The sequence below is a fragment of the Rhipicephalus microplus genome, chromosome X (genome assembly GCF_043290135.1).
Source record: "Rhipicephalus microplus isolate Deutch F79 chromosome X, USDA_Rmic, whole genome shotgun sequence".
NCBI lineage: Eukaryota > Metazoa > Arthropoda > Arachnida > Ixodida > Ixodidae > Rhipicephalus > Rhipicephalus microplus.
Window position 1 is genome coordinate 64,662,562 of NC_134710.1, and position 25,320 is coordinate 64,687,881.

The window sequence follows — 25,320 nt, forward strand, 5'->3', positions numbered from 1 at the left end:
TCAAAGTAGCCCATGGCGCAGTACGGTCGAAACGGTGAGAGGGGACTGCGCGGGACTCGACTGGAACTTGGCATCACTTGGCATTACTTTGTAAAACTTAGCATCACTTGACATCATATCGTATTACTTGACATCACTTCACATGGCCAGTACCGGCTAGAAACCGATGAGCTCGGCTTTGTCTCGCGCCACATGTGCTATAGCTAAACCCGGCATTCTTCTGGTTTGTTTTTTAAACGCTCATTGTATGTAAACAAAACAAAACAAAAAAAACTCTGGAAAGACTGTGGGCGAGTATAAACAGTTCAGATGGGTGGTTTATTGAGTTCACTATAGTTTGACTGACATTTGTGCTTTTTAGCAAAGCTTTCCATATACCCCCCATCGAATGCACGTGAAAGAAAAGAACTGAACAACAGTGATTATAATGTTGAATTGTTCGTCGACAATCTTGTTCATATTCAATAATGCACATGGGCATACGTCCTTGACTGCGCTATACATACAGCGCGTGACGCCAGTTGATATTTACCAACATGAACAATAGAATGCACAAGAAAATATGACAAAATGAAGTACCTGGAACTGCTTTCCATTAGAATTGCTTTTGCTGAAAAAAAAATATTTATCGCCCTTTCTGTTCTTTTGATAACGAAGGCACGGTTTTGTGTAACCGAATTGTGGGAGCAAAATAAAATAATATAGGTCAACAAATTGAAGGCAGATTCGAACCAGTGGTGCCGAGCCTGAAACGGGGCTGACATCTTCATTTTTTTTCTTCCTGTCTTTTTTCGTTTATTTTTATTTCTTTTTTCTCTACATCTATTTTTCTTTTATCATTGTTTTTTAATATTTCTTGATTTTCTTTCTCCATCTCTTTTTCTTGCCTCTTCTTTCTTTCTACATCTCTGTTTATTTATTTGCGTCTTTCTTTTTTCCTCATATTTCGGTTCTTTCAATGTCCTTTTTTGTCTCAGTTTTTATATTTCTAGCTCCCTTTACCCATTTTTTTTCTTTTTCTTCATTGTAAGGACCCGTGTACTCTTCGATGTCCTTGCTAGTAAAGAACACGAAATGGTCAAAATTTCCGGCGGAGCCCTCCACTGCGGCGTATTTATATTCACATCGGGCTTTCGTGACGTAAAACCCCAAATGTTATTATTATTATTATTAATGGGAGCATTGTCGTTGTCAATAAGAATAAATATATTTATCCTTGTTGACAACGACAACGCTCCCGTTGTACCATATCCCATACCTTCATGAAGACTAACTGACCCATTGAGTTCCATTGAGTTGTTACTCCCAGTATATATATATATATATATATATATATATATATATATATATATATATATATATATATATATATATATACCTGCCTAGTAAGAAATATATTATGAAGAAATTCGAATGCCACTTCTAATGATGTATACTTTTACATCCTCTTCAATAAAAAGTTACGAGGAGCGCGTCACCATGTTTGTAGAAACCACTTTTATCCAGCGTTCGAAGCCTAATTACTTTTCAGCACACTACCATGTACCGCATAACAAGAAAACTATTCAAATTATGTTTCTTTGATACGCTTTTAGCATAAAAAAACTATGAACGTCTATTGTCAAGTGTCCAAAAAGATTGTCAAGCATTACGGCTGAGAAAACCCGAAAGTGCTGAATAAACGCCACAAAAATTGAAAGATGTAAGTTTAAGACATCTTCATAAACAGAACAACGACTTTGTCACGCATTCAGTGCCGTATGATTCATCTACATTCATTGTGGGTTTTTCTTTCAGCCTCAAAGCAAGAAGCTGGCTCCGAAAAAAAAAAACAACTTCAGGTGCTCGGCACGCACAGGTGACATCAATTGGCTTTTAAACTAGATAGCGCCTTATAGTCTACTAAATATGCAATATGCCATCGCTGCGATAATTGAGATTAAAAAACTCTGAATAAAACAACTGAGTGGGTAACTGTTGTGACAACCACCAGCTCTAATTTGCTGCGGCTGCTGCCCCGAGGGAGCCGCCACCACTTGTTTCCCCGTCCCTCTTGTCCCCGCCTCGTCGCGCTGCAGCGGCCGCAACTGACCCTACACGCGCTCTCCCATAGAAAGTCGCTCCACGTGGCAGGCCGTACCGTGCACTCTTTCATCCAGCGGCCATGGTAGAGGGAACGTGAAGGGTCCAAGTTGCCTCTAGCGGAGGACAGAAATTCCGAGGAAGCGAGCTGGAAATAAAAAGTTGACGCCCCCCCCCCCCCCCCCCGGGAAATCCAGATTGGGCGTGAAGCGTGTCGCAAAGGCGAAGAAACTCAGACGCCGAAGTGGCCGCCTGGTCTCATCACTTTCAGCGCAGAATATACAGCCGAGCAGAACAAGGAGGCGCGTTCTCCGGAATGACAAAAGCCATAGAAAGAGCGAACTCTAAGGCGCCTGCAGACAGGTACTCTACTCTGTCCTGCAATCCTAAAACATTTCGATGCGAACACAGATGGGTGGTGCCCACACTGTGGGGAGACGTGTGATATTTTCCACATGGTGTGAGCATGTCCAAAAAATCCCCACCTACCCCCTTCCCCTACCCCTTCCCGAGAGACATGGGAGACTGCCCTCCTCAACTGCTCATCACTAGAGTCTCAACGGGCTCTGGTGAGACAGGCGCGAGTAGGGGCCTCGTCATGCGGTGTCCCGGACTAAGGACGCCGACCATGTAGCGGGGTCATGCTTTGGCCCCGTACCTCTTTCTTTTATAATAAATGTTTTTCATGATCATCATCCCCCTCCACGACAAAAAGGTAACCGCTTGACCGGGAGGCAAACATGGAACACACGAGACCATGGGTATGCCTCTGTATCACACCATGGGTATGCCTCTGCATCGAGACCATGGGTATGCCTCTGTATCGGGCCACGGAAGAAAGGTCGCCGCCAGTGAGTTCTTGCGTAGTTTCGGACCGGCTGGCTATAGTTCCCTCCGTCGCGATTTGACCTATCGACAGCTGTCGTATGCGCGTCCGCCCAGAGCCCGTCTAAAGGGGTTCCCCTTATGCTTTAGACAGTTTACGAATGCCAAGGATTTCTCTTGTATGCAGTTTTGAATTGTTTTACTTCTAATGTTTGCATGTCTGCCGATGAGCAAGGAGTATGTCGATTTTCGAAAGTTTCATTTTCTTCATCTTAACAGCAGACATTGAGAGATTTATTGGTTTGCTTATATTTAGCAAATACTTGCGCTCGAGAAGAGGGCTTTTGCGCTGAGTAAAATCTGAATAAAAGTCTCTGTTCAAACCTTCTATTTTTGCAGTGTAGTATAGGTTTTTGTTTTTCTGTTTATTTTATGTTTTATGCGCAAGTTAAATTTAACAGAGAAGTTGGCTGAAGGTAAAAAGCCTCTGTTGGAACCTGTTCTTGCATTGTAGCGTAGGTTTTTGTTTCTGTTTTTGTTTTATAATATACGCGCAAGTTTGCTTTTGAGATTAACTTATCCCGTGAGAAGCGTTTTTTGATTAATTACTTCCTTTCGTTTTTGTGTCGCCCGTAGCCACTGTGTGCCCTAAAGGCTGTGAATCTCTCTGGGGGAATGATACAAAACGTTTGGCTGTTGATTTGCTTCGCACTTAGAAGGTCCAAGTTTGTTATGGCTTCGTGATCTGATATTTTATTTTTACGAGTGAGCGCACCAATTGTAAATTTTTAATGAGTTTAACAGAACTGTAACCTGGCAATTCTCGAGGTCAGTCGAGTGCTCTCTGTTTTTTGTGCCTCGAGTCTTGCGTGGTTCGTTTCTGGCGTTTGCTAGCCATGGCTCAGGTCCTCAGATTGGTACAGCCTGCCTCAACGTCTACAAGGGAGCAGATCTACGGTCTCTGCGGAGTGCTTTGGTTCTGCAACCCCTTCGAGACCTCCTGTGGCGGTGAACGGGCTGTTATAATTGGCCTGCCTGGCTTGACGCCGCTTTGACGCATGAAACATTGTGGCTGAGCCTACCCTGATTTCTTCCGAGTCAGCGCTCCCAGAGATGCACCAAGAGCGGCGAACAGAGAAATCGTTCTACTAGTTATCCCAGGTTGTCGGCGCCCCTCGTAAAACCCTTGGGACACGCCTGACCGACTGATGGATTGGAAAGAGTTATTGGCCGTCGAGGCGGCTTGCTTTGTCGTCAAGGTGTCCCGGGCAAAGGGCCCAGCCTCCGAGAACCGTCTGCGGATGCATTCCCACGTTCCCCATGGCGCCTTGATGCTGCTGTTTCAACAAAATGTGGTCTGCCTGGCGCCGCATACGCATCACTGCAACAGACTGCGAAATTGACTTCCACGTAAGGCTCAACGTCTTCGTGCTGTGCTGTGTCGTGCGCGGCGTGCAGTGTTTTCTCCCTTGCCATGGGCTGAACTGGGCGTGCCTCTTCCCACTTTCGTTGGTTGGGAAGGAGGTAGCGTTTCACCTTCCCCTTTCGGGGCCGTAGAGGAAGATAACAAACTTCATTGAACTGTCCTAGCCTTCATTGTTTTTTTCTTGCAGGGAATCATGGGAAGCCCAGGACATAAAATACGAGCGCTGAGGCGCACCCGACCAGCTCTCACAAGCTCCCAGAAGCTCCCATCATGATTCTATCGAGAGCTTCCATGATGCTGCTCTCATCATGTAATAACACGCTACTTGTATATAATGTAATTAAAAGGCACTGTTAACAGCTCCCGGCTCCTCTCCTCGACATCTCCCCGAGACTATGGCTGGCTCCGGTCCTCTGGGAACACCCCCGGACACATCAGGCTCCACCGAAAATTGTTTCAATCTGAGAAGAAATGGCAATAGGGTTCACTTGTCTTAAGGTAACTCCTTCGGATGCTGGAGAAACTACCACAGGAATACCCACTGCCCTGTCTTTGTGATGACGCACCACACGAAAGCCACCCTCGTCTATATCTAGATCCGTAGAGTTCGCCGCGTTGTGGTCCCCGATGTCAGTTGAGGCGTCCTCAGGTTCAGTGATGTCTTGTCGCTTGCAGTCAGGCATATTTGCGCAGGCCAGCTGATGTTTGTGGCCCGCTGTCAACCCTTGGGAGATCATGGCGGTACTCTCGTTGATCATTGTTTTGGTCCTTACAGTACCTTTTAACGCGGTGGGTTGCAGAGCATCCGTCGGTCTCCAATACGGGAGCTACCTTTTTGAGTCGTACGACGTCTAAATCAGTTCTGAGCAGTAATACAAACAAAAGTAACGATAAATGCCGACAGAGCTATTTAGGCAGGCAGCAACAGTTGATGATGATGATGATGATGATTCCACAGTCATGGCTCGTACCCACTCAGGGGGATCAGCCAAGAGTCGATTACTTAATTAAGTGAGACTATTTTCTATATTCAGTGTTGAAACCCGCCCCACCAGAGAAAAAAGAAAAAAAAAACACGCTAGGTAGAATGAAAGGAGTGCAATAGTAGTTTGTCACTCGTTCATATCAGACAATGCATTCATTACTTCGAATAGGAATTAACGTGGTTAAACGAAGCTCCTGTTTATGTTGGAATATTTCTGTGGAAATAAGGATAACGTAATTAAAATCTTAATTATTTTAGTTTCATTAGGGTACTTGCAAACTGCATCAAAAACATTCTCGTGGCTGAAGCCCAGATCGGAAGCACCAAAACAAAGTATATATTCTATTGTGAAGTTCAGCCACAGGCTAGCGAATGGAATGACTAAAAGTCTTTTCTGAGCAATTTGTATCGCAACGTGATAAATAGTGCTCTATTGTTTCTGATTCTGAACAAAAGTTGCATAGTGGTGATATCGCCAGACCAGCCCTATGTGAATAGAAATTTAACGGGGGGTGCGACATCTAAATCTGGTTATTATGGTTTCCAACTGTCTTGTAGGACACCAATGAATTTTCCACGGAAATCTTAAGTGAGCAAATTCTGATGTTGACAATATTGCTTCAATTGTGTCTGCACGAAGCGAAAGCTTTCTGTATCTTGTCCTGTTATAGTGGCCACTTTGGGAAGGACTGATAGTACTGGACCCTCCAATGTAGCTCCTGCTACAGAGTCGGCGATTTCATTTACTTCTAAGCCGCAATGGCCAGGAACCCATATTAATTTCAGTAGCTGGAGCTGAGGAGGGACTAGCATAAGGAGCGTCTTTGAGGCCATCAATTTTGTTGACGGCGTAATCAATGCACATACTACGTCGATTACGGCGTACATTAGGCGAACATTATCGCCTAATGTACGACGTACATAAGGCGAGAATTTCACTGTCAGGTGACAAGAGCTTATACGCAAGTTTGGCCTTTAGACTTATTCTATTATTAAGAAAAAATGCCAAACCTCCACCTTTCGAGGGACGGTCTAGACGGAAAGATCTGAATCTATTTAATTGAAAAGACTGATGCATTGAAAGCCACGTTTCTTGTAGTGCAATAATATCTGGAGAAATTTTCGATGCCAAATATATCAGACCAGTTGCTGCAGAGTGAATCGATTGGAAATTCCAATGAAGGAATTTAAGTGACCATATTGTTGCTCTAAAATAGCTTCAGTGACAGCCTTGCTTATAATATTTTCTTTAAAAAATCAACTTTAGACAGGATGTCTTCTGATACTTTTTGGTTTTTAAGTTGACAGATGCGATGTCTTTTTTGTACAAAGGGAATCTCAAGCGCTTTAGCAATCGGGAATCCGTCTTCATTTCATCTGAGTCCTCCACTTCAGTCCTGGTAACTGCATTGAGACACGCTACCTTCATCTACTGCATCTGCAGCTTCCGTAGCCTGCTGTGGCATATCAGAGCCATACTCCTTTGAAAACTCCGAGGAGTCACTAATGTGAGGTGGTGCACTGAGATTGTTTTCCGCTGTACCAAGCATTTGAGCCACCTGGTTCGAGAGAATCTGGGCCAAAGACGTACAAAGATTCCCAGCGATGCGGTCCATTGCATTCTCCACTGCCTTCTGAATTGCTTCCGCAATACCGACATAAAGAGCTTTCTTTGTTGGCATATTACGAGCTGTAATACCAGAGTAGCCTTGTGTTCGTGCTTGTATTTCAAGTGCTGCTTCTTTCCGTGAACACCGTCTTCGTTCTACTATCTCTATAATTTGCAGTTCACGTACCTTTGACGAACAATTAGAGCTATCGGCAGTATGAGCTTCGTTACATATGCAACACTTTTCTTTGTTACTCTGACAGTCGCTAGAATTCTGACCTTCCCCGCATACCTTACACCTAACCGCTGACTTACAACCTTTCATTGTGTGACCATAACGCCAACACTTTATGCGTTGGAGCGGACGAAGAGAGAGAGATTCTACTCTGTAAATAATGCCTTAATTTCTGATGGTCGGACTGATCCCGCAAAGGTCACAATTACAGACTCAGTTGGTATTTTGTTCTTATTAACAATCCGTCCACACTGATAGACTGAAATAGCACCTTCTGGCGAAAACAGCTCTAGTTTTTCTGAGGGTGACATGTTGGCGTCAACGCCACGCACTAGACCTCTGGTACCTGCTAAATGTGAAGGTATGAACGCGCTCACCGGCTGGGATGCAAACATCGAGCACTTCAGTAGATCTAGGACACAGGACTGGTCTGGCGGAAAGCACAGTATGCCTCCTCTGCCGAACTGACGGACTTTCGTTATGGACTGGAAATGGGCCGTCACCGACAGTAATTCCACCTGAATGATTTTCGGGTTCTTCATCCGAATGATGCCGTCATTGGTCGGGGCTAGAGCCACTAGAACAGATGATATTCCATTGCGCAAGAAAAGATCCACTGGCACCTCCTTGGGATCCACAGAAGCAGACCAAAAAAAAGTCCCTGGCCCTGGCGAAGAAAAGGGTATCTTGTCTGGTCTGAACTGCACAAAAATACTTATCAAACTACTATTGCAGTATAAGAAACGTTGATAGATCAATTAAACCAACAACAGCTACTTAATTCTTGGCCACAGCCCGAGAGCAAGTGAATGGCGATCAGCGACCGGCAACCCCGCCTCCTTCTTCGTCATCGTCTTCGTCTTTCTGCAGTGGTCCCGAACATGGGTCCGCTGCATGCCAGACCAGCATTTTGCCACGGAACCACGCACGCTGTAACTTAAGTCTTGTTCGCAAACTTTCATTAGGCAGGTTTGGTGTCGGTAAAGGAAACACGTTAATATGAGTAATAAAGTGTTATGAACAGCAAAAAAAAATATCAAGGCGTCACACAATGCAAATAGCAGAACGAGTTGGTCGTCCAATGCTCCAACCCATTACAAAAGCTTGTTTTGATCACTTAATAACTGTGGCGCATACCCACTACAAGAATAATTCCTCATCGTCGTCAGCCACTGCATGAACAATTGGCAAAAAATTTCTCGGTAGTGTTTAGAGGATACAAGACTTTTCAGAAGAATGACAAAAATGGCATAGCGAATGCTGGTCTCATCATCATCATCATCATCATCATCATCATCATCATCATCATCATCATCATCATCATCATCATCATCATCATCCTGACTACGTCCACTGCAGGACAAAGGCCTCTCCCATGTTCCGCCAGTTGACTCGCTCCGGTGCTTGCTGCTGCCATTTTACACCCGCAAGCTTCCTAATCTCAACTTCCCAGCTAACCTTCTGTCTCCCTTAACCCGCTTTCCTTCACTGGGAATCCACTTAGTTACCCTTAATGACCAGTGGTTATCCTGTCTATGCACTACATGCACGGCCCCTTTCTATTTCCTCTTCTTGATTTCAACTATGATATCCTTAACACCGGTTTCTTCCCTGATACACTCTGCTCTCTTCTTGTCTCTTAAGGATACACCTACCATTTTCCTTTCCATTACTCGCTGCGTCGTTCTCAATTGAAGCTGCACGCTCCTTGTAAGTCTCCACGTTTCTTCTCTATTGCTAAGTACCGGCAAGATGCAGCTGTTATATACCTTCCTCTTGAGGAATAGTTTCATTCTACTCGTCATGATTTGAGAGTGCTTGCCAAATGTGCTCCACCCCATTCTTATTTTTCTAGTTACTTCAATCTCGTGGTTCGGCTCCGTGGTTATTACCTGTTCTAAGTAGACATAATCTTTTACAATTTCGAGTGCACTATTACCTATCTCGAAGCGCTGCTCTCTTCTGAGGTTGTTGTACATCACTTGCGTTTTCTGCAGGTTAATTTCAAGACCTACCTTTCTGCTTTCCTTGTCTAGCTCCGTAATCATGAGTTGCAGTTCGTTCCCTGAGTTACTCAGTAACGCAATGTCATTGGCGAAACGTAGGTTACTAAGGTACTCTCCATTAACTTTCATACCACACTGTTCCCATTATAGGCTTCTGAAAACCTCCTGTAAGCACGTGATAAATAGCATTGGGGAGATTGTGTCCTTCTGCCTTACCCCCTTCTTGATTGGTATTCTGTTGCTTTTTTTGTGAAGCACTATGGTAGCAGTTGATCCCCTGTAGATTTCTTTCAGAATGTTTATATATACTTCGTCTACGCCCTGATTCCGCAGTGTCTGCATGACGGCTGATATTTCTACTGAATCCAACGCCTTCTCGTAATCTATGAAGGCTATGTATACTGGTTGGTTATACTCTGAGCATTTCTCTATTACCTGATTGATACTGTGAATGTGGTTGATTGTTGAGGAGCCTGTTCGCAATCCTGCTTGTTCCTTCGGTTGACTGAATTCGAATGTTGTCTTGATTCTGTTAGCAATTACCTTTGTAAATAGCTTGTATACTGTGGAGAGCAAGCTGATCGGCCTGTAATTCTTCAAGTCCTTGTTATCTCCTTTCTTACGTATTAAGATGATGTTAGCATTCTTCCAAAATTCTGGTAATCTTTCCGTCAGGAGATACCTCGTAAAGAGGGTGGCTGGTTTTTCTAACACAATGTGTCCTCTATCTCTCAGCAGATATGATGTTACCTGATCCTCACCGGTAGCTTTGCCTCTTTGCATGCTCTCCAAAGCTTTTGTGACTTCTTCTTTCATTACTGGTGGGGTGTCATCTGGGTTACTGCTAGTTCTTATTCTAATGTCGTGGTTGTTCTGTCAACTGTACAGATTTGTGTAAAACTCCTCCGCTATTTTTACTATCCCATCCGTATTGGTAGTTATTTTGCCTTCCTTGTCTCTTAGTGCATACATACGATTTCTGCCTATCCCAAGCTTTCTTATCACTACTTTGACGCTTCGTCCGCTCTTCATAGCGTGTGCAATTCTCTCCATGTTATACTTTCTCACATCGACTACCTTACGCTTATTAATCAACTTCGAAAGCTCTACCAACTCTATTTTGTCTGTTGGACTTGAGACTTTCATGCTTTGACGCTTCTTAATGAGAGTTTTCGTTTCCTGGGACAGCTTGCCACTGTCCTGTCTAAGTACCGTACCTCCAGCTTCCACTGCAGACTCCGTAATGATACTCGTCAGACTATCATTCATTGCGTCTACGCTAAGGTTGATTTTCTCGATAAGAGCCGAGTACCTGTTCTGAAGCAAGGCTTTGAATTCCTTTACTTTCCCTCTCAGTGTTAGCTCATTGATTGGCTTCTTGCGCATCAGTTTCTGTCGCTCCTTCTTGAAGTCTAGGCGAATTTTAGACCACATTCTTCTATGGTCTCTGCATCTTACCCTGCCAAGCACTTCCACATCCTGCACGATGCCTGATTGTGCACACATTATTAAGCCTATTTCGTTCTTGTTTTCGCCATTAGGCCTCCTCCATGTCCACTTACAGTTCCCTCGTTTTCGGGAGAAGGTAATAAGGATTCATAAATTATTGCGTTCTGCGAATTCTACTAGTAGCTCCACTCTGGCATTTCTAGTACCCATGCCATAATCTCCAACTGCCTGGTCTCCAGCCTGCTTCTTCTCTCTTTGCATTGGTCTCCCATTATAGTATACTGTGTTTTTACCTTACTCATTGCCGATTACACGTCTTCACAGAAGCTTTCAACTGACGCGTCATCATTGGCGAATGTTGGTGCGTAAGCGTGCACCACCTTCATCTTGTATCTATTATTGAGTTTAATTACAATACCTACCACCCTTTCATTATAGCAACATAGAGTATTCAACAATGGCAACATAGAGTATTCCTCTATGTTGCCAGCTATGTTTCTGTGAATATGAAACCCCACTCTCAGGTCTCTTCTGTCAGCCAAGCCCCGATAGCAAAGGACATGCCCATTTTGTAGCCCTGTATAGACCTGATATCTCCTCCTAACTTCACTGATCCCCATTAAATCCTATTTAACACCCTCTGGCTCCTCAAATAGTACAGCAAGACTTGCCTCACTAGATATGGTTCTAGCGTTAAACGTTGCGAAGTTCAAGTTACAACGGTGGCTTGTCCGGATCCAGAGATTCTTAGCACCCTCTGCTGCGTTGCAGATCCGACCACCGCCTTGGTCAGTTGCTTCTCAGCCACTAGGGACTGAGGGCCGTGAGTTAATTGACGTATGCATGTGGGAGGTAGTGGCCAGATGCTGCACCAGGGTGGCCAAGCCTTCTCTAGTGAGGGATTTCATTGCCGGCGGTTCTCACTGGTGAGGCCGCACGCCAGGCCTCTTAATGTTGTTCCATCACCATGCGGACTTTTTTAAAGTTCGGTTGGGAACTGCGTGGCACCGGGATTTCAGCCACGGACCTCTTGCATGCGAGGCGGATGCGCTAACCACTACGCCATCGCCGCTTGTCTACTACCTGGTCTACTACCCAGAAATTATTATTATTATTATTGCCGTAGTGGGTACACAGTAATTGTATTTGCAGCAGTTACCCAATGTGTCCTTAGAAAAGGCTCTGCCACTCTTCTAGCTCTCGCTGTGACTATGCTGCACCTTTCGCGCATGCCTGTCATTTTTTTTCTGTAGTATGCTCTACTTATCTGCTCCCACTAAATGTACTGCTACTCGAGGCCTTCGTTGTTTCGGCTGCGTTTGTAGAATATCTCGACAATTCAGTTCTCCTACAACGTTCCACAAGTTGTACACCGCAATATGTCTTCCTCAACTTGAATACGCATCTGTGATCTGGAATGGCATAGCTAAACATGGCAGTGATGCCATTGAGCGAGTCCAGAAAAAAAGTTCAAAAGCATTTACAATCATCGTTTCGCTAGAAATGAATCTGGATCTCGTTCCAACACTGCCAGAATACTATGAGTGCCATCATTTCACTGCTGATGAATTCGCGCTGACCTCTAGTTTTTTTTACAAACTATAGTTCATGGTATGATATCCTGCCCTTTGCTTTTGAGTTGTGTAAATTTTTCAATTCCGCGTAAACAGACCAGAAAAAATCGACCATTTTATGCACTCGCCAACTTCTCTCAACACTCTACTTTTTACAGTATACAAAGTCTCTATAATGTTAACTTTTAAGATATTGATGTGTTTCACAGTCCGTTGTTGTTGTTTTTATCTCAGCTCTGTACTTTCTTAATAGAGTTTTTAACAATGTAGATATTCTTCCCTTTTCCGTCTTTCAGGAAGGTTTGTGCATAGCCGTGTATATTCATTCCCATTTATTTTTCACTTCCTTACCATGATTCTCGTCTTGTCTTTTTATCCTTCTCTATTTGCACTGATTTCTTTTTTATGTGAGTTTTCAGTCTTTTTATTCGATTTTGGGGATGAGTGTCTGTAGTATATTGTTTATTTGTGTTGTTTTATTTTTGCGTGCACCTGCACTAGAGGACCTCATTGTTACAATACTCATTGTTGGCCTAGTTGGCACTTGCTTACTGACCTGCTTTGGCCGCAAATAACGCACGCACAAAGTAAAGGAACACTCAGCGACAAGAACAAGTGGCTTGTGCTTGTCGTTGAGTGTTTGTTTACTTTGTGTGTGTGTGTTATTTGCGGCCAAAGCATGTCAGTAAGCAAAACCCCATTATTGTTTCTGGCCACGATAAATAAATAAACTATTGGTTTATTATTATTATACTAAAATCAAGGAAAGTTTAGCTTTGCCTGGCAACACTGCAAGCTAGAAGTATTCACAAACGCCCCTCACCGGATCAAGCACACGGGCGAACAATGAAAGAAAAAAGGAAGGGAAGCAGCTGCAAGTGACCGTCAGAAGTCCTTTTATAACACGATAGTACAAATTTTGGGGAAATGAAAGTCCTACACGCGCGGTGGCACATATGTGACCAAGCTGTGTGAATAGAACGCGAATGGAGAATATTTTTTTTTTGCGAGACATACACCGTGTGATAGACGTGACAAAAAGTCATCATCTGCCGCGAATTTCGATGTTATAGAATCGAAGCTGACTGTTGACGTTTTCAGAACACCTGTCCGAATTATATCTGTTCAGGTATGGTTGGGCTGAAAGTGATATTTTTTTTCTTAGCTTTGCTGTGATGCACCCGCTTGAACACTGTATACAAGGTCCAAATCAGTGACCCCTTTGTTGTATTCGTTCTTGCTGCCATTGTCAACATTGTGATGGTGAACGGAGCACTCTCAATGTTGGGCAGCTTCCACGTAGAAAGAGAAGAAAAAATCTCGTGCGGGTGACAAGCATGCCTCTTCATTGCTTGAAATCAAGATGCTCTGCACCTCCTTGCGTCCCGAAATACTATATGGGTAACAAAAAGTCAATAGGGGTCAACCACTGAAACAGAAATAACAGCGAAAAACGACACAAAAGTAGCAGATTTCATCACCCTATAGTTTCCACTGTGCTCCTGCTACCAGTCCACACTCGCTCGAAAAAGGAGTGTGAGCGACTCCGTAATTGAACCTTATCATTAAATACACATTACTGGAATATCGCTAAGTGTGCAGTCTGCATTGTGATATGTTCACTCAATAATAGTTCTATGTTATCATTAAGCTTCTTTATATATATTGCGATTACAGTGTTTTGCTTACCTTTAGCTCAACGTTATGTACTTTTTTAATAAAAATAGAGAAGCTAAGCAATTCCGGGAACTTTGTGGCGCGTACCATTGTTCTTATCACTGTTCCGTTCTATTTGAAGACAAACATGTATTTAGTTTACTTGAAAACGTTTGAATCGCGCGCTTATTTCTCTATAGGACAGAGCATAGCACCCTGCAAAACACAACAGGGGCGAAAAGTGTGCATGCACAACGTCAACTTCCAGCACAACGTCAACTTCCAGCACATCATCATTCGAATGAGTGTGCATATATAAATATATCAGGTGTATCAAGAATAACAGCCAGAATCCCCAAAAATTGGGTGAATGCGACATTTGTTCGATGCCTTGATAATTACTTCTATTTGAAAATTTAACTTTCTCCTAATAAGTAACCGGGAAGTAACATAAACTAGGATAATTGAAGTTATTCAAGCGAAGAACCCATGACAGCTTTGAGATATCGAAAAAGTGGTCTCTGGTAATTATTTTGGCATATTGAAGTTTAACCAAATTAAACGGCGAAGCTAAAACCAAAGCACAGATGAGCGCAAGAAACAGATGACTAGAATGACGCCACTGTTCAAGACGGCGAGAACAGAAATACAGTTCTTGCTCATTCGTTAACATATGTGTACTGTGCGTTCTATAATTACAAGCGCAGCCCACACACACCGGGAATGAAGTTGGTTGATGGTTCATGTAACGACGCTCACTCATTGTGGACGTGTTAGACGGATATGGGAGTTGCGCTTTTCCGCGTTTCGGTTTCGTCGCTGAATTTGGTTAAAATTTATTTATTACTCCGCAATTATTATACCGGAGGCCACTTTTTCGAAATCTCAAAAATACAATGGTTTCCTCGCTTGAAAGACTTCACTTCTTCGATTTGACGCAACCACCGAACTCGGCTAACGAGAAAGTTGAATAATTTAATTTTTTATTACTCTTCCAAATGCTACCCTTATTAATCTTAAGATGCCGGCTGTTACAGAATAGGTAACTTTGAATGCAACGAGCAAATGTCACATATTCGTGATTTTGAAGGGTCTTGAACAGATTTCTTGAAGCACCCGGTAGTATAGTGGGATGATACAAGCACAAACACAATGAATCTGATATCTAATGGTGTCAGAACTACCCGCACAGATGCCCATTGTACCGTACTAATTCTTCACCGCGCTCTGTCAAAGAGATATGTCACTTGGAAACCTAATTGCTAGCTTAACGTTGCCAAAGGGCTTCTGTCACATGCTTCGAGGATTTATTTTGTCGAACAGTTGAAATGCAGTCGAAGAACCCTTGTCCTTCCAGAATCCGAACTGCATCCACACTGCGAGTGATGAATTGATGACTTTTTTTTTGCTGCGGTATCTTTCATGCTAATCTGGAGTTAAACAATGAAGGGCTGGAAGTCAACGCTGTTTGTGCGTTTTTGTCGTGTCTATGCATAGAGTCTTAACTCAAAGCCTCATTTACATCGAACGCTCTCGTGAAGATTAGCTGAATTCACCAACGTCTGACGCGGAGCACCTATTTTCGGTTTATTGTTGTGTGGTGTATTTACTTGATTGACTTCAGCGTTCACTCCGTCATCAATCATAGCGTGCGATGCAACTGCACGACGCATTGCTCGAATGAAAGCATTCACTGCTTCTATGACTCCTATATGAACAAATTGGATGTGAATCTTTGGCTACGAAGCTAATCATTGATATTATGGAATGCCATTGTACTAGCTACGCATTCTGTTTGATAAACTGAAGGTGTAGCTCAGTGATTCTCATATAGGGGTCCACCGACCCTCGGGCCATTTCTTGGAGACCGCGATACTCACACTCAAAAAAAAAAAAAAAATATCAGCCGATCCCACGCACCATGGGAATAGACGTTGCTCGAAGCATGCATAGGGAAGGTGACTGTGGTGTAATTTTATGGAGCGAAATGTTACGAAATCGCGCTGATTATATGTACAAATGTTGTACGCTTAGAAAAATGTTTTCTTTTGGACCAACTTCAGTCGATGTCGCTTAATTACAGTTGACGTTAACCCTACGTGACGTGACGGCTGTATCATAGAAGTACATATGTAATCTTTAGCAAGTCATATAAGCACTATTGCAACCATAATTGACGTTTCACCAACATTACACCTGTATAGGGTCATTTTTTAAAGCAGTCCTCAAACCTTGCGTAGCTCTGTTGCCCTGATTGCCACGCATAATGCTTGGAATTCACTTTTCCAAGGACACTGATTTTTATTCGGTGCATTTGTCAGGCTAACACTGTCAATGACAGTTTTTTTTCTTAACGCTCTCGCTTTTAAATTAGCAATGCCTGTTCTCGACATTCCGTTGTAGGTATAAACTGTCAATCACCTGTGCCACATACACGCATTTTTTTTCTTTATTGCCTTTTTGACTACAGGTCAACTTAATCTGACAATCACACATCACACATGTTTCATGTGTGTTAACGCATCAAACAAAGATATTACAGCTTCAACACATAGTCTTCTACTCATCTCGCACTTTGATAACAGCTTTCAGGAAACACTCATGAACACATAGACTCCTCGCATCACAGTGTCTGTACGATAGCATGCTACGCCAAACCGAATGAAGACCAAGTAAGAAAATAAAGTCCGAATGTTCCACAGAACTATCACAAGGCAAAAACAGATTCCATGTGGAGTAAGAGGTAAATCTTTTTTTAAAGTCCTCTGTAAAATGTTCCAAAAGAAAATGGCATTCTTGCAATCAATAAGTACTTGTTCAATGGTCTCAGGTTTGTTACACAGGATACAGCTTCGTGCCCATGGTACATACATTCCTTTCTCTTCAAGCCACGTTTTCACTGGCAAGATTCTCGTATGAAGTTTGAAAAAGAAAGTTTTAACATTGGGCGGTGTCCACATGTTTTTCACTCGCTTTAGTACGTCTTGTCCATATGAGTTTTTATACTTTCAACGGTAAAGGGGCACAGGAACAACATTCTGTATTAAGTCTTTCATAAGGCGCTTTCTTTTCACTTTAGTTAAGTAATCTATCGAAAACCTTGACCTTAAGAAACGGTATGAGAACATAACTTCGCGCAAGAACGGTGACAAGGTGTGTCGTTCTCCTCTGTCTGAAGATACAAAGAAGTCAGGCATGTGGTGTAACAGCGTCGTTTGAAATAAAGAACATAAAAAAGAGTCTATCTGGCCTCTTATAAGCAATAAACGTGATATTACTTGGTTAAGAAACAGATGGCACAAAGACAGCCTTCCTTGCTTAACACACCGAAACAAGTTAGTTCTGGATGTTCGCTCCCATGTAGAGCTCCAGATGAACGTGGCGAATATCCTGTGGATTTTATGAATGGTTTTACGCGAAAAACTAAGTACTTGCAAAAGGTTAATTTTAGCAGCCAGAAATACGTTACATACAGCTGACCGAGAGAAAATTGATAAGTCACGACCACTCCATCCTTCGGCTTTCGCACGCAGTTCTTCAGCATTTTTAAGCCAAAACGCTTCACTGTGTTGATACTTGTCCAATGGTACCCCTAGGTAACGACTAGGTGTCGTGAGCCACTGAATATTTCCAAAGGAACTGGGTGTGAGGGCCCAATTACCATGCCATAAACCAATGCTTTTCTCTTTGTTCATTAAACTTCCACCAGTGTCACAAAACCTTTCAGTGATTTCTAATAACGAAGTAACACTCTCCCTTTCAACAGCAAAAAAGGCAATATTGTCGGCATATTCCAAAACGCGCATTTCACATGACTGCAACCTGAAATCATTAATCCCTGCGTTGTGAATCACTTTCTGACACAGTGGTTCTAAAGATAGAGCAAAAAACAAAGGATTTAAAGGACACCCCTGGCGCATAGAGGAAAGTACTTGTATGCGCTGTGAGAGTTCTCCGTTTACTATTAAATTTGTGGTTGAACTCTTGTATGCCAATCTAATACCTTTACGTATGGTCGCACCAAGACCAACGTACTCAGCTAACATGAAGAGTATATTATGTGGAACCATGTCGAAAGCCTTAGCTGGATCGATTTGTAACATGGCTACTTTCAGAATAGCAGTGTCAGAATACTCTAACATGCTTCTGGCGACATGAATATTTGTGAATATGCTCCTACGCTTGATGCCGCAAGTCTGATGTGGCCCGACCAACTTGTATATAACTCCTTGCAACCTACTAGCCAGAACTTTCATAAATACTTTATAATCTACGTTTGTTAGCGTGATTGCCCTGTATCCTGTCAGTTTGCGTAAAACATGTTCTCTTTTCCTTTAGGTATCAGCACAGTGTGCGCACAATTAAACGATAGAAGCAGAGTTCGTCAATCTAAAAACTCTGAAAAACAAAAAAACTCCTTATGCAATGCTGTGGCCATAACCTCCTTGAGGATATGGCCACCGCATACCCACATACCGGAGCTCGAGGTATTCGGACATGTGCCATACGTGTCTGAAGAAAATGATCTGGCGACGCACGCGAGTTCACGTTATTAATGTCCTACCCGACCAGTCATATTCGTCAGATGCCTTTACACTCCCATACACATTTTGGTCTACTCCAAGTTAAGGATGCAATCAAGAGCACCCTGACGTAGTTTTAAAGATAGATAGATACGCAGATAAAAACACCTAAGTGTCTGCAGTCCACTAAGAAACGCTGCACATAAAAAATGCGTTTTTTTTTTGGAGGGACACTATGTCCAATGACAGAGACCCCTTCCAATTTTGTGTTGCTTCACCGCATAAAGAATTTGAATTGCGGGGGAGTTGAATTATGTTTCTCCTTCTCCATGATTGATATGTGGGGTTTAACGTCCCAAAACCATCTTTGATTATGAGAGACGCCGTAGTGGAGGGCCCCGGAAATATTTACCACCTAGGGTTCTCTAACGTGGACCGAAATTTGAGCACACGGACCCACAACATTTCCGCCTCCATCGGATATGCAGCCGCCGCAGCCGAGATTCGAACCCACGACCTGCGGGTCAGCAGCCGAGTACCTTAGCCTCTAGGCCACCGCGTCGGGGCTCTCCTTCTCCATGAGCTGGTTGTAAAACATTTGTTGCGATTTTCTACGACATATGCTTTTCCCAGGTTTGCATATTTGAAGAGCAAGCACAGCTAAGAACAGGCTGAATACGGCTGCAGACATTTATTAACAAGCTGTTGAGATAAAATTGGTGTGGCGCTTTAGTTAGACCATCCTTTTCCACGGAGAAACAAAGGGCCCCTGTTTCACGCAGCACGTTGCGTTAATTTACGACCCCCACTTCTACTTTGTCACGGCAAAAGGTGCCTTATCACTTCCACGAGTCCACGAAGAGTCCTCAAAACATCCATAGAGGAGAACCACTGGTCTCGCTGTATGAGGGCATTTCAAACGCAAGTAAAGGCTTCCATACCGATTCGACACCGCGCCACTTTTCAGACTTGACGAGAAAAGTTCAACACTATCGCTGGCGCCGCTGGACCCCGTGACAAGCGGCAGTTGTCGTTTTGTTCCACCCAACCTATTTACGATGACGCATAATTATCAATTTTTCCTTTATGTAATTCCACATTCACTATAGGGTATTATATGCAGTGGAAGCAGGGGTGAAATTAGAGAAAATACGGTAACTGGACGATGATAAGCGTTACGTGGGACACCGTTTGAGGCTGGTGCGATGAAACTTCAAAAGGCGCGTCAGTTAATCGTGCCTTGATCATGAAAGTCAGGGGCTGTTTATTTAGAGAATGCAGTATTGAGCTAAGCTCTTTACGTTGCCCTTTCGATGACTGTTCGCAACAAGTGTCTTGTTACAATAACACGAGGTAAAATTAATAAAACGGCTCTTCGACTTTGAGGTTACTCAAGGATAGATTGATAGTAACTATATGTGTTCAGGTTGAATGTACTATGGCTAAATCGACCCAACAGGAGCAATGGTTTTGTTTGCAATAGACTCATATGTAAGTCTCATGAACGACATCTGCCTTATTCACTCAAGCTAGTTTTTGTTTGACAGTAGTGCATGGATGAAGTAGCCAATTGTGCCTTGTCTTTTATTTTCTGGTAAATCTTTATAATTTGCTTCTGAATTGTCTTTTCTTCCAATTTTACCTTGTTGTATAGAGCCTCAAGCGTCTCAACAGCCTCAACAAGTTGTCAGAAACTTAGTTTCGTGAATAATCTAGCCATTAAAATTTTTCAAACAGTAAACGTACAAAGGTTTTGCATGAACCCAGCGAGCTGTTCCACTTCATTCGTGTGCATCGGACGCCGCGAAGTGATGTACGCGACAGGCGTCTGCTCCCGTGCCCAATATATTCGGGGCACACATTTTTCAGACAGCTGTCGCGAGTGACATGCATCGCGCGCGCGCGCACTTACCGCGAACAGCGCAGCGGCCGCGTACGCGACTCCCAGGGGACCCGAGGCAGCGCGGTCCGCGGCCAGAGCACTCAGTGCCACGAGCACGGTGCCCAAGAACTCGACTCCGAAGGCCTGGCTGGCGTGCAGGCCCTGCGCCAGCTGCTGGGGCGGCTGCTGCGTGGGCCGCTGGTCGCGGGGTGCCAGTCCGTACAGGGCGGCAGCGCCCAGGCACGCTCCCGAACACTGTGCGGCCACGCAGAGCAGGGCGCGCACCACGCTCAGACGACGTCCGACGAGTCGCGACAGCGTCACCGCCGGGTTGAGGTCACCTGCGAAGCAGTGAGCGAGCGCTGCCGCGCTCGCACCCATCGCCACGCTGCACTGCAGGGGCCCGCTGTCGGCAGCCTGCTGCCTTCGCGGCTGCAGAGGCACCGTGAACACCGTGAAGAGCAGGCTGCCCAGCAGCTCGACAAACACGCGCCGCCACAGGGGCCGACTGGCCAGTTCACGCCGGCACGGCGGGGGCTCCTCGGGCAGCGAGTCCATGAGGCGCCGCATGCGTCGCAGCGGCGAGCATGGGGTGCTGGCCATGGCCGCCGCCAGCCGCCGGCTTCCGCGATCGATGAGCAGTGCGCGTTTTTATACGGCGCGCACGCGAGCGCCACCCGGCATTCCCCCGATCCCAGACTGCGCGGCTGCTTAGCCCACGTCCCGTGCACGCTCGTGGTCTTTTGAGGAACAAAAAGGAACGCTCTCGTTATCCTACATTGAATTTTATTGTCGCAAGGGCATCTAAGGCCAAAGAGTGCTAATACGAGTATTGCGCAATGTCATCTTGTTAGCCGGACAAAAAAAAAATGCTGTACACGAGCATATCTATATAATATATCTAAGTACACTGCGTTTAAAATAAATGTCAGTTTGTTAAAGGCCTTCAATTCATTGGCTAGAGTCTCAGTCAGCAAGGTTCGAGACTCTCACGGCTCAAGTTCTCAAGTCTTTGCCTCAGCAAGAACGAAGAATGCTCAAACATTTTTTTTTGGCAACAGGCAGTACCTCACACGAGAGGTCCGGCCTAGTTATGGTACCACGGCAAAAAAAAAAAGAAGTTTCGCAAGATAAATAAGAAGTCTTTAAGATTAAACATTGCATCGAGTGATAAAAATAGGGCTGGAAGAAGTGGAATGAGATACCGGTAGAGCTGCCGAAAATTAGTCAATCGCTCTTATTGAAGCCTGGGACATTCAATGAGGACATGTGAAACATTTAGGCTATCCACAGTGTATACATGTAGGCGGATCAGTGCCTGTCAGAAGGTGCTAATGTGTGGCATAAGAGTGGCATATATTCTGAGTCGTATTTGGGTGACTTCGGTTAATCTCTTGGGTTTTTGTCGGGTAACCTTCTTTAGTTGTGTCTTTTTTTCTAGAGCTTGTTGTCGACTTGTTTGTCCTATTCAGCTTGCCAATAGCAGCGCAGCCCTCAACGTACTATAGGTTTTAGATCCACACCCAGAACAGGGCTTTTATCCCTAGTAGCCCTCTACGTACTGCAGGTTTTAGATCCACACACAGCACAGAACTTTTATCTCTAGTTTACCGACTTGCTGCTGATCGTGCATTCGTGTCCACTGTAATTGATTGCCCCCAATCTCAGAATAGCCTGGCGCCCAGCAATGAACAATAGAAAGCTTTAGGTTATAGGCGGCACGGAATTCATTAAGAGCCTCGTTGAAAAAGAAGTTCTTGTGGTACTTGCCACAATACGGTGCAGTAATAACACTCACGGAATCTATGTACACTATGTACCTTTCTATATTGTGTTGTATATAGTGCTGAAAAATAAGCAGGATACCATAGGCTTCAGCCGTGAAAATGCTCGCATGTTAATGCAAGTTTTTGGTGTCGGAGAAGTTTTGGCCATATAGGCTGCACAGGATGCCAGATTTTTGAGACTTTGAGATATCAGAGAAGAAGGCGGCTGAACATTTGTTTTCAACACTCTAAAAAAAAGAGCGAGTAAAAAGGGTGTTTTTTTGTCCCACAACAATAATCGTCATCTATATTGCGTTCCATCCTTGCGCTATCGCCCCGCGCCCGGTACATTCCGGTCACGATCGACATGCCCATTATCAGGGTTACATTGCATTCTCGATAGGAAAGTGGCCAGCGCCGAGTTTTCAAGAAAGGAAGCGCACGCAAGCCTGATGACGATTATTCTTGTGGGACAAAAAGACACCCTTTTTACTCGATATTTTTTTTAGAGTGAAGAGCCAAGCAGTGTTGATCAGTTAACGCATTTGGACAAGTTTTCTTTTTTTAGGTCTCTGAAGGACCAGTCACAAGTGACCAGACACTGCGCCAGGGGGTAATGACTTTAGCGCTTTCCAGCGATGCCATGCGACGCACCTTGCCGCACCCGAATGTCTCGTTAGTTAGTTTGTCAGCGCGATCACTTCTCTGTAGATTATAGAAACGAATTCTGTGTTTTATACTGCAGTTCTCATTGCCAACGGAAATGGCGGTCCGATAGAAAGATGGTTTAGGTATAGTCGAGTTGTGGACACATCATTCATAAGTGCTTTGCATGGGTACTGTTTCAGGGACATAATTCTGACTGCATAGGTGACCCTTATAGATATGTGTGCTGATAGTGCAGTGGCCAATGATCAGACTCTGCATAAAGGCTTTAGACAGGGCTGGCACGAAAGGCACCAAGTGCCAGGTGGATATACCTAGGTGGTATACAGGGTTTAATAGTAAGGGGCCTGTCTTTGAAGCTGGCTCATATACTATGTATCGGTATTATATGGGGGGATAAGACCAGTGCCTGTCTTTGCCCCACGACTGATGCGATAAAATTCTTATAAGGTTTATTTTCTTGATGCTTTTGAGCTTCAACTGTTTCATGTGCTGGATAAAGGTGAACTTAGCATCAAAAATTACACCGAGAAAATTTTGTTCTTTCGCGATGACTAAGTTTTGTACATTCATTAGTATGCAAGAAACATGATATACAGTGTCAATTTTTATGTCCGTGTTCTTGTTAACCTATTGTCCGTGGCACATACCCACTACGGGGGATTGGCTGAGAATCGAGTAGTTTTAAAAATTATTGTTCAGATTTAGAATAATCGAGATATACATTAGAAAGATTACCGATGACCTAGGAAATTGTGGTGCTTGATCTAATGCATATAAATACTTAAGGAAAGAAACGAATTTATTCTTATAATAGAGCAATAATCTGATTTATATGCGTATATAATTTTGTAGACACGTTAGGATAATGAATAAGATTAATTGTCATCCTATTAGTTCCATCAACATAGTCCCGGACGGCCGCGCATACTATTAGAGAACCCAGAAATGGAAGCTCCAAATAACAAAATGACAGGCACAGATAAATCCATACCTATACCACGTAAAGGTATTTATAAAAGTGTTTTTCGTAATGTGTTAAACCACATGCAGGTCAAAAAGAAATGATGGGTTGTTTCAAGTTCATCAGAGAACGCGTACAGTGGCGAAGGTGCCTGAGCAGACCTGTGTTTATAGAAACTTAAATTTGGTACCCGGCAACGCAGCCTTGTGATAGCTACTTTTTGTTTACGAGTGTGGCAAAAGTCTCCTCGCCAAGGATATAATAAATGGCGATATTCAGTATAGAGTTAGTTAGTGCTGAACCTTTAAAGACTTTCGTAAGCGTACGTCTGCGGAATTGAGCAGCAGTCACATAAGCGGATGATGGACAGTGCGGTAAAATCGGTTCGCTGATTGACGACTTAGCTAAGAAATCAGCTATTTCATTTAGAAATAAGCCTTTATGTCCAGGCACCCAAGCTAATCGTACTTTTCTCAAATGCGCAGGTTTTAGTGCACGGAACGCCTTTGTTACTTGATTATCAGTACCAACAGAAAGTGCCGCACACAGAGATAGAAAATCTGTTAATATGACAGCTGATGTAATTTCTGTATCTAACTTGCGTAAGGCGAGCACTACTGCCAGAAATTCAGCCACAAAAACGTGTATGAAATCAGGTAGTTGAAGGGAATAAAACCAATCTAAAATTGGGCTGAAAATACCAACCCCTGACTTCTCGTCACATTGCGATGTGTCTTGGCAATAATAACGTTTGTTGTAATACCGCGCAGGTGATCTTGTAGTAAACCACCCAAAATATTATGGCAAATTAATTTGGCGTATTAGAAAAAAATATCGTCAAAGTGAATTTCCACTGGGTATGCATTATCCCGACTCGGCATGATGTCACATATACGTACGTTTAGAGGCTCCAGTAAATTTTGTATAAATATAATTTTTGGGGTGTGAAATTGCGGCCATCTAGCACCGAAAAATAATTTCGGCGTGTAAATTAAGGTTGTTTCCGAGTGTCCTAATGGTGATTCATAAATTCTTGAAAATGTCTGAACAGTCAGAAGGTGAATTCTACAGGAAAGAGGAGGGATCCTCGATTCAAGATACAACACATTGTTAGCAAGTTTTTTAGGCAGGCCAAGGCAAAAGCGCAAAGCTTCTCTTTCCAGAAGAACTAGAGGCCACAACTTGTAAGCTGGAACTCCAGAGAAAAGTACACAATCAAATTCCAAAATGGGACGAACGTACATGCTATATATCATTACCAGTGTGTCTCTCCTCATACCTATGTCGTAGTTGCTTAGCCTACGTAATATGCCAATGAACCGCACACCTTTTCCGGCGATGTGTTCAATATGAGGTCGCCAATGAAGCGATGTGCGATAAATTTCTCCAAGGAGGGCACATTTACTCCGATTAAGTAGAAAGCAGTTGCCATCGAGCCAGCTCTCCGATATATTAAGGCAAGTGCGCAGCCGTTCATATAAGGTCTGAATGTCATCTGCCATTGCAATATAGTCTACAGAAACATAAGTCGTTATGTCCTGTTTAAGTAGATTGGTGCTCATTAGTAAATTAAATAGCAGAAAAAGCACTGAGCCTTGCGGTACTCCCCTCGTTTGTGTATGAATAAATGATGAAAACCCATCTTTGAAACAATAAAACTTCCTGTCTGCAA

At 43.6% G+C, this 25,320-nt stretch overlaps 1 protein-coding gene across 1 annotated transcript in view; it reads right to left on the reverse strand.

The window, feature by feature from the left end:
• Window positions 1-20,855, reverse strand: part of LOC119176714 (lens fiber major intrinsic protein) — a 52,116-nt gene extending 31,261 nt beyond the window's left edge. The window contains exon 1 of the mRNA XM_037428072.2: window positions 20,283-20,855. Coding sequence (XP_037283969.2) covers window positions 20,283-20,855 — 573 coding nt within the window. The remainder of the gene's footprint in view (window positions 1-20,282) is intronic.
• Between the last annotated feature and the right edge of the window lie 4,465 nt (window positions 20,856-25,320).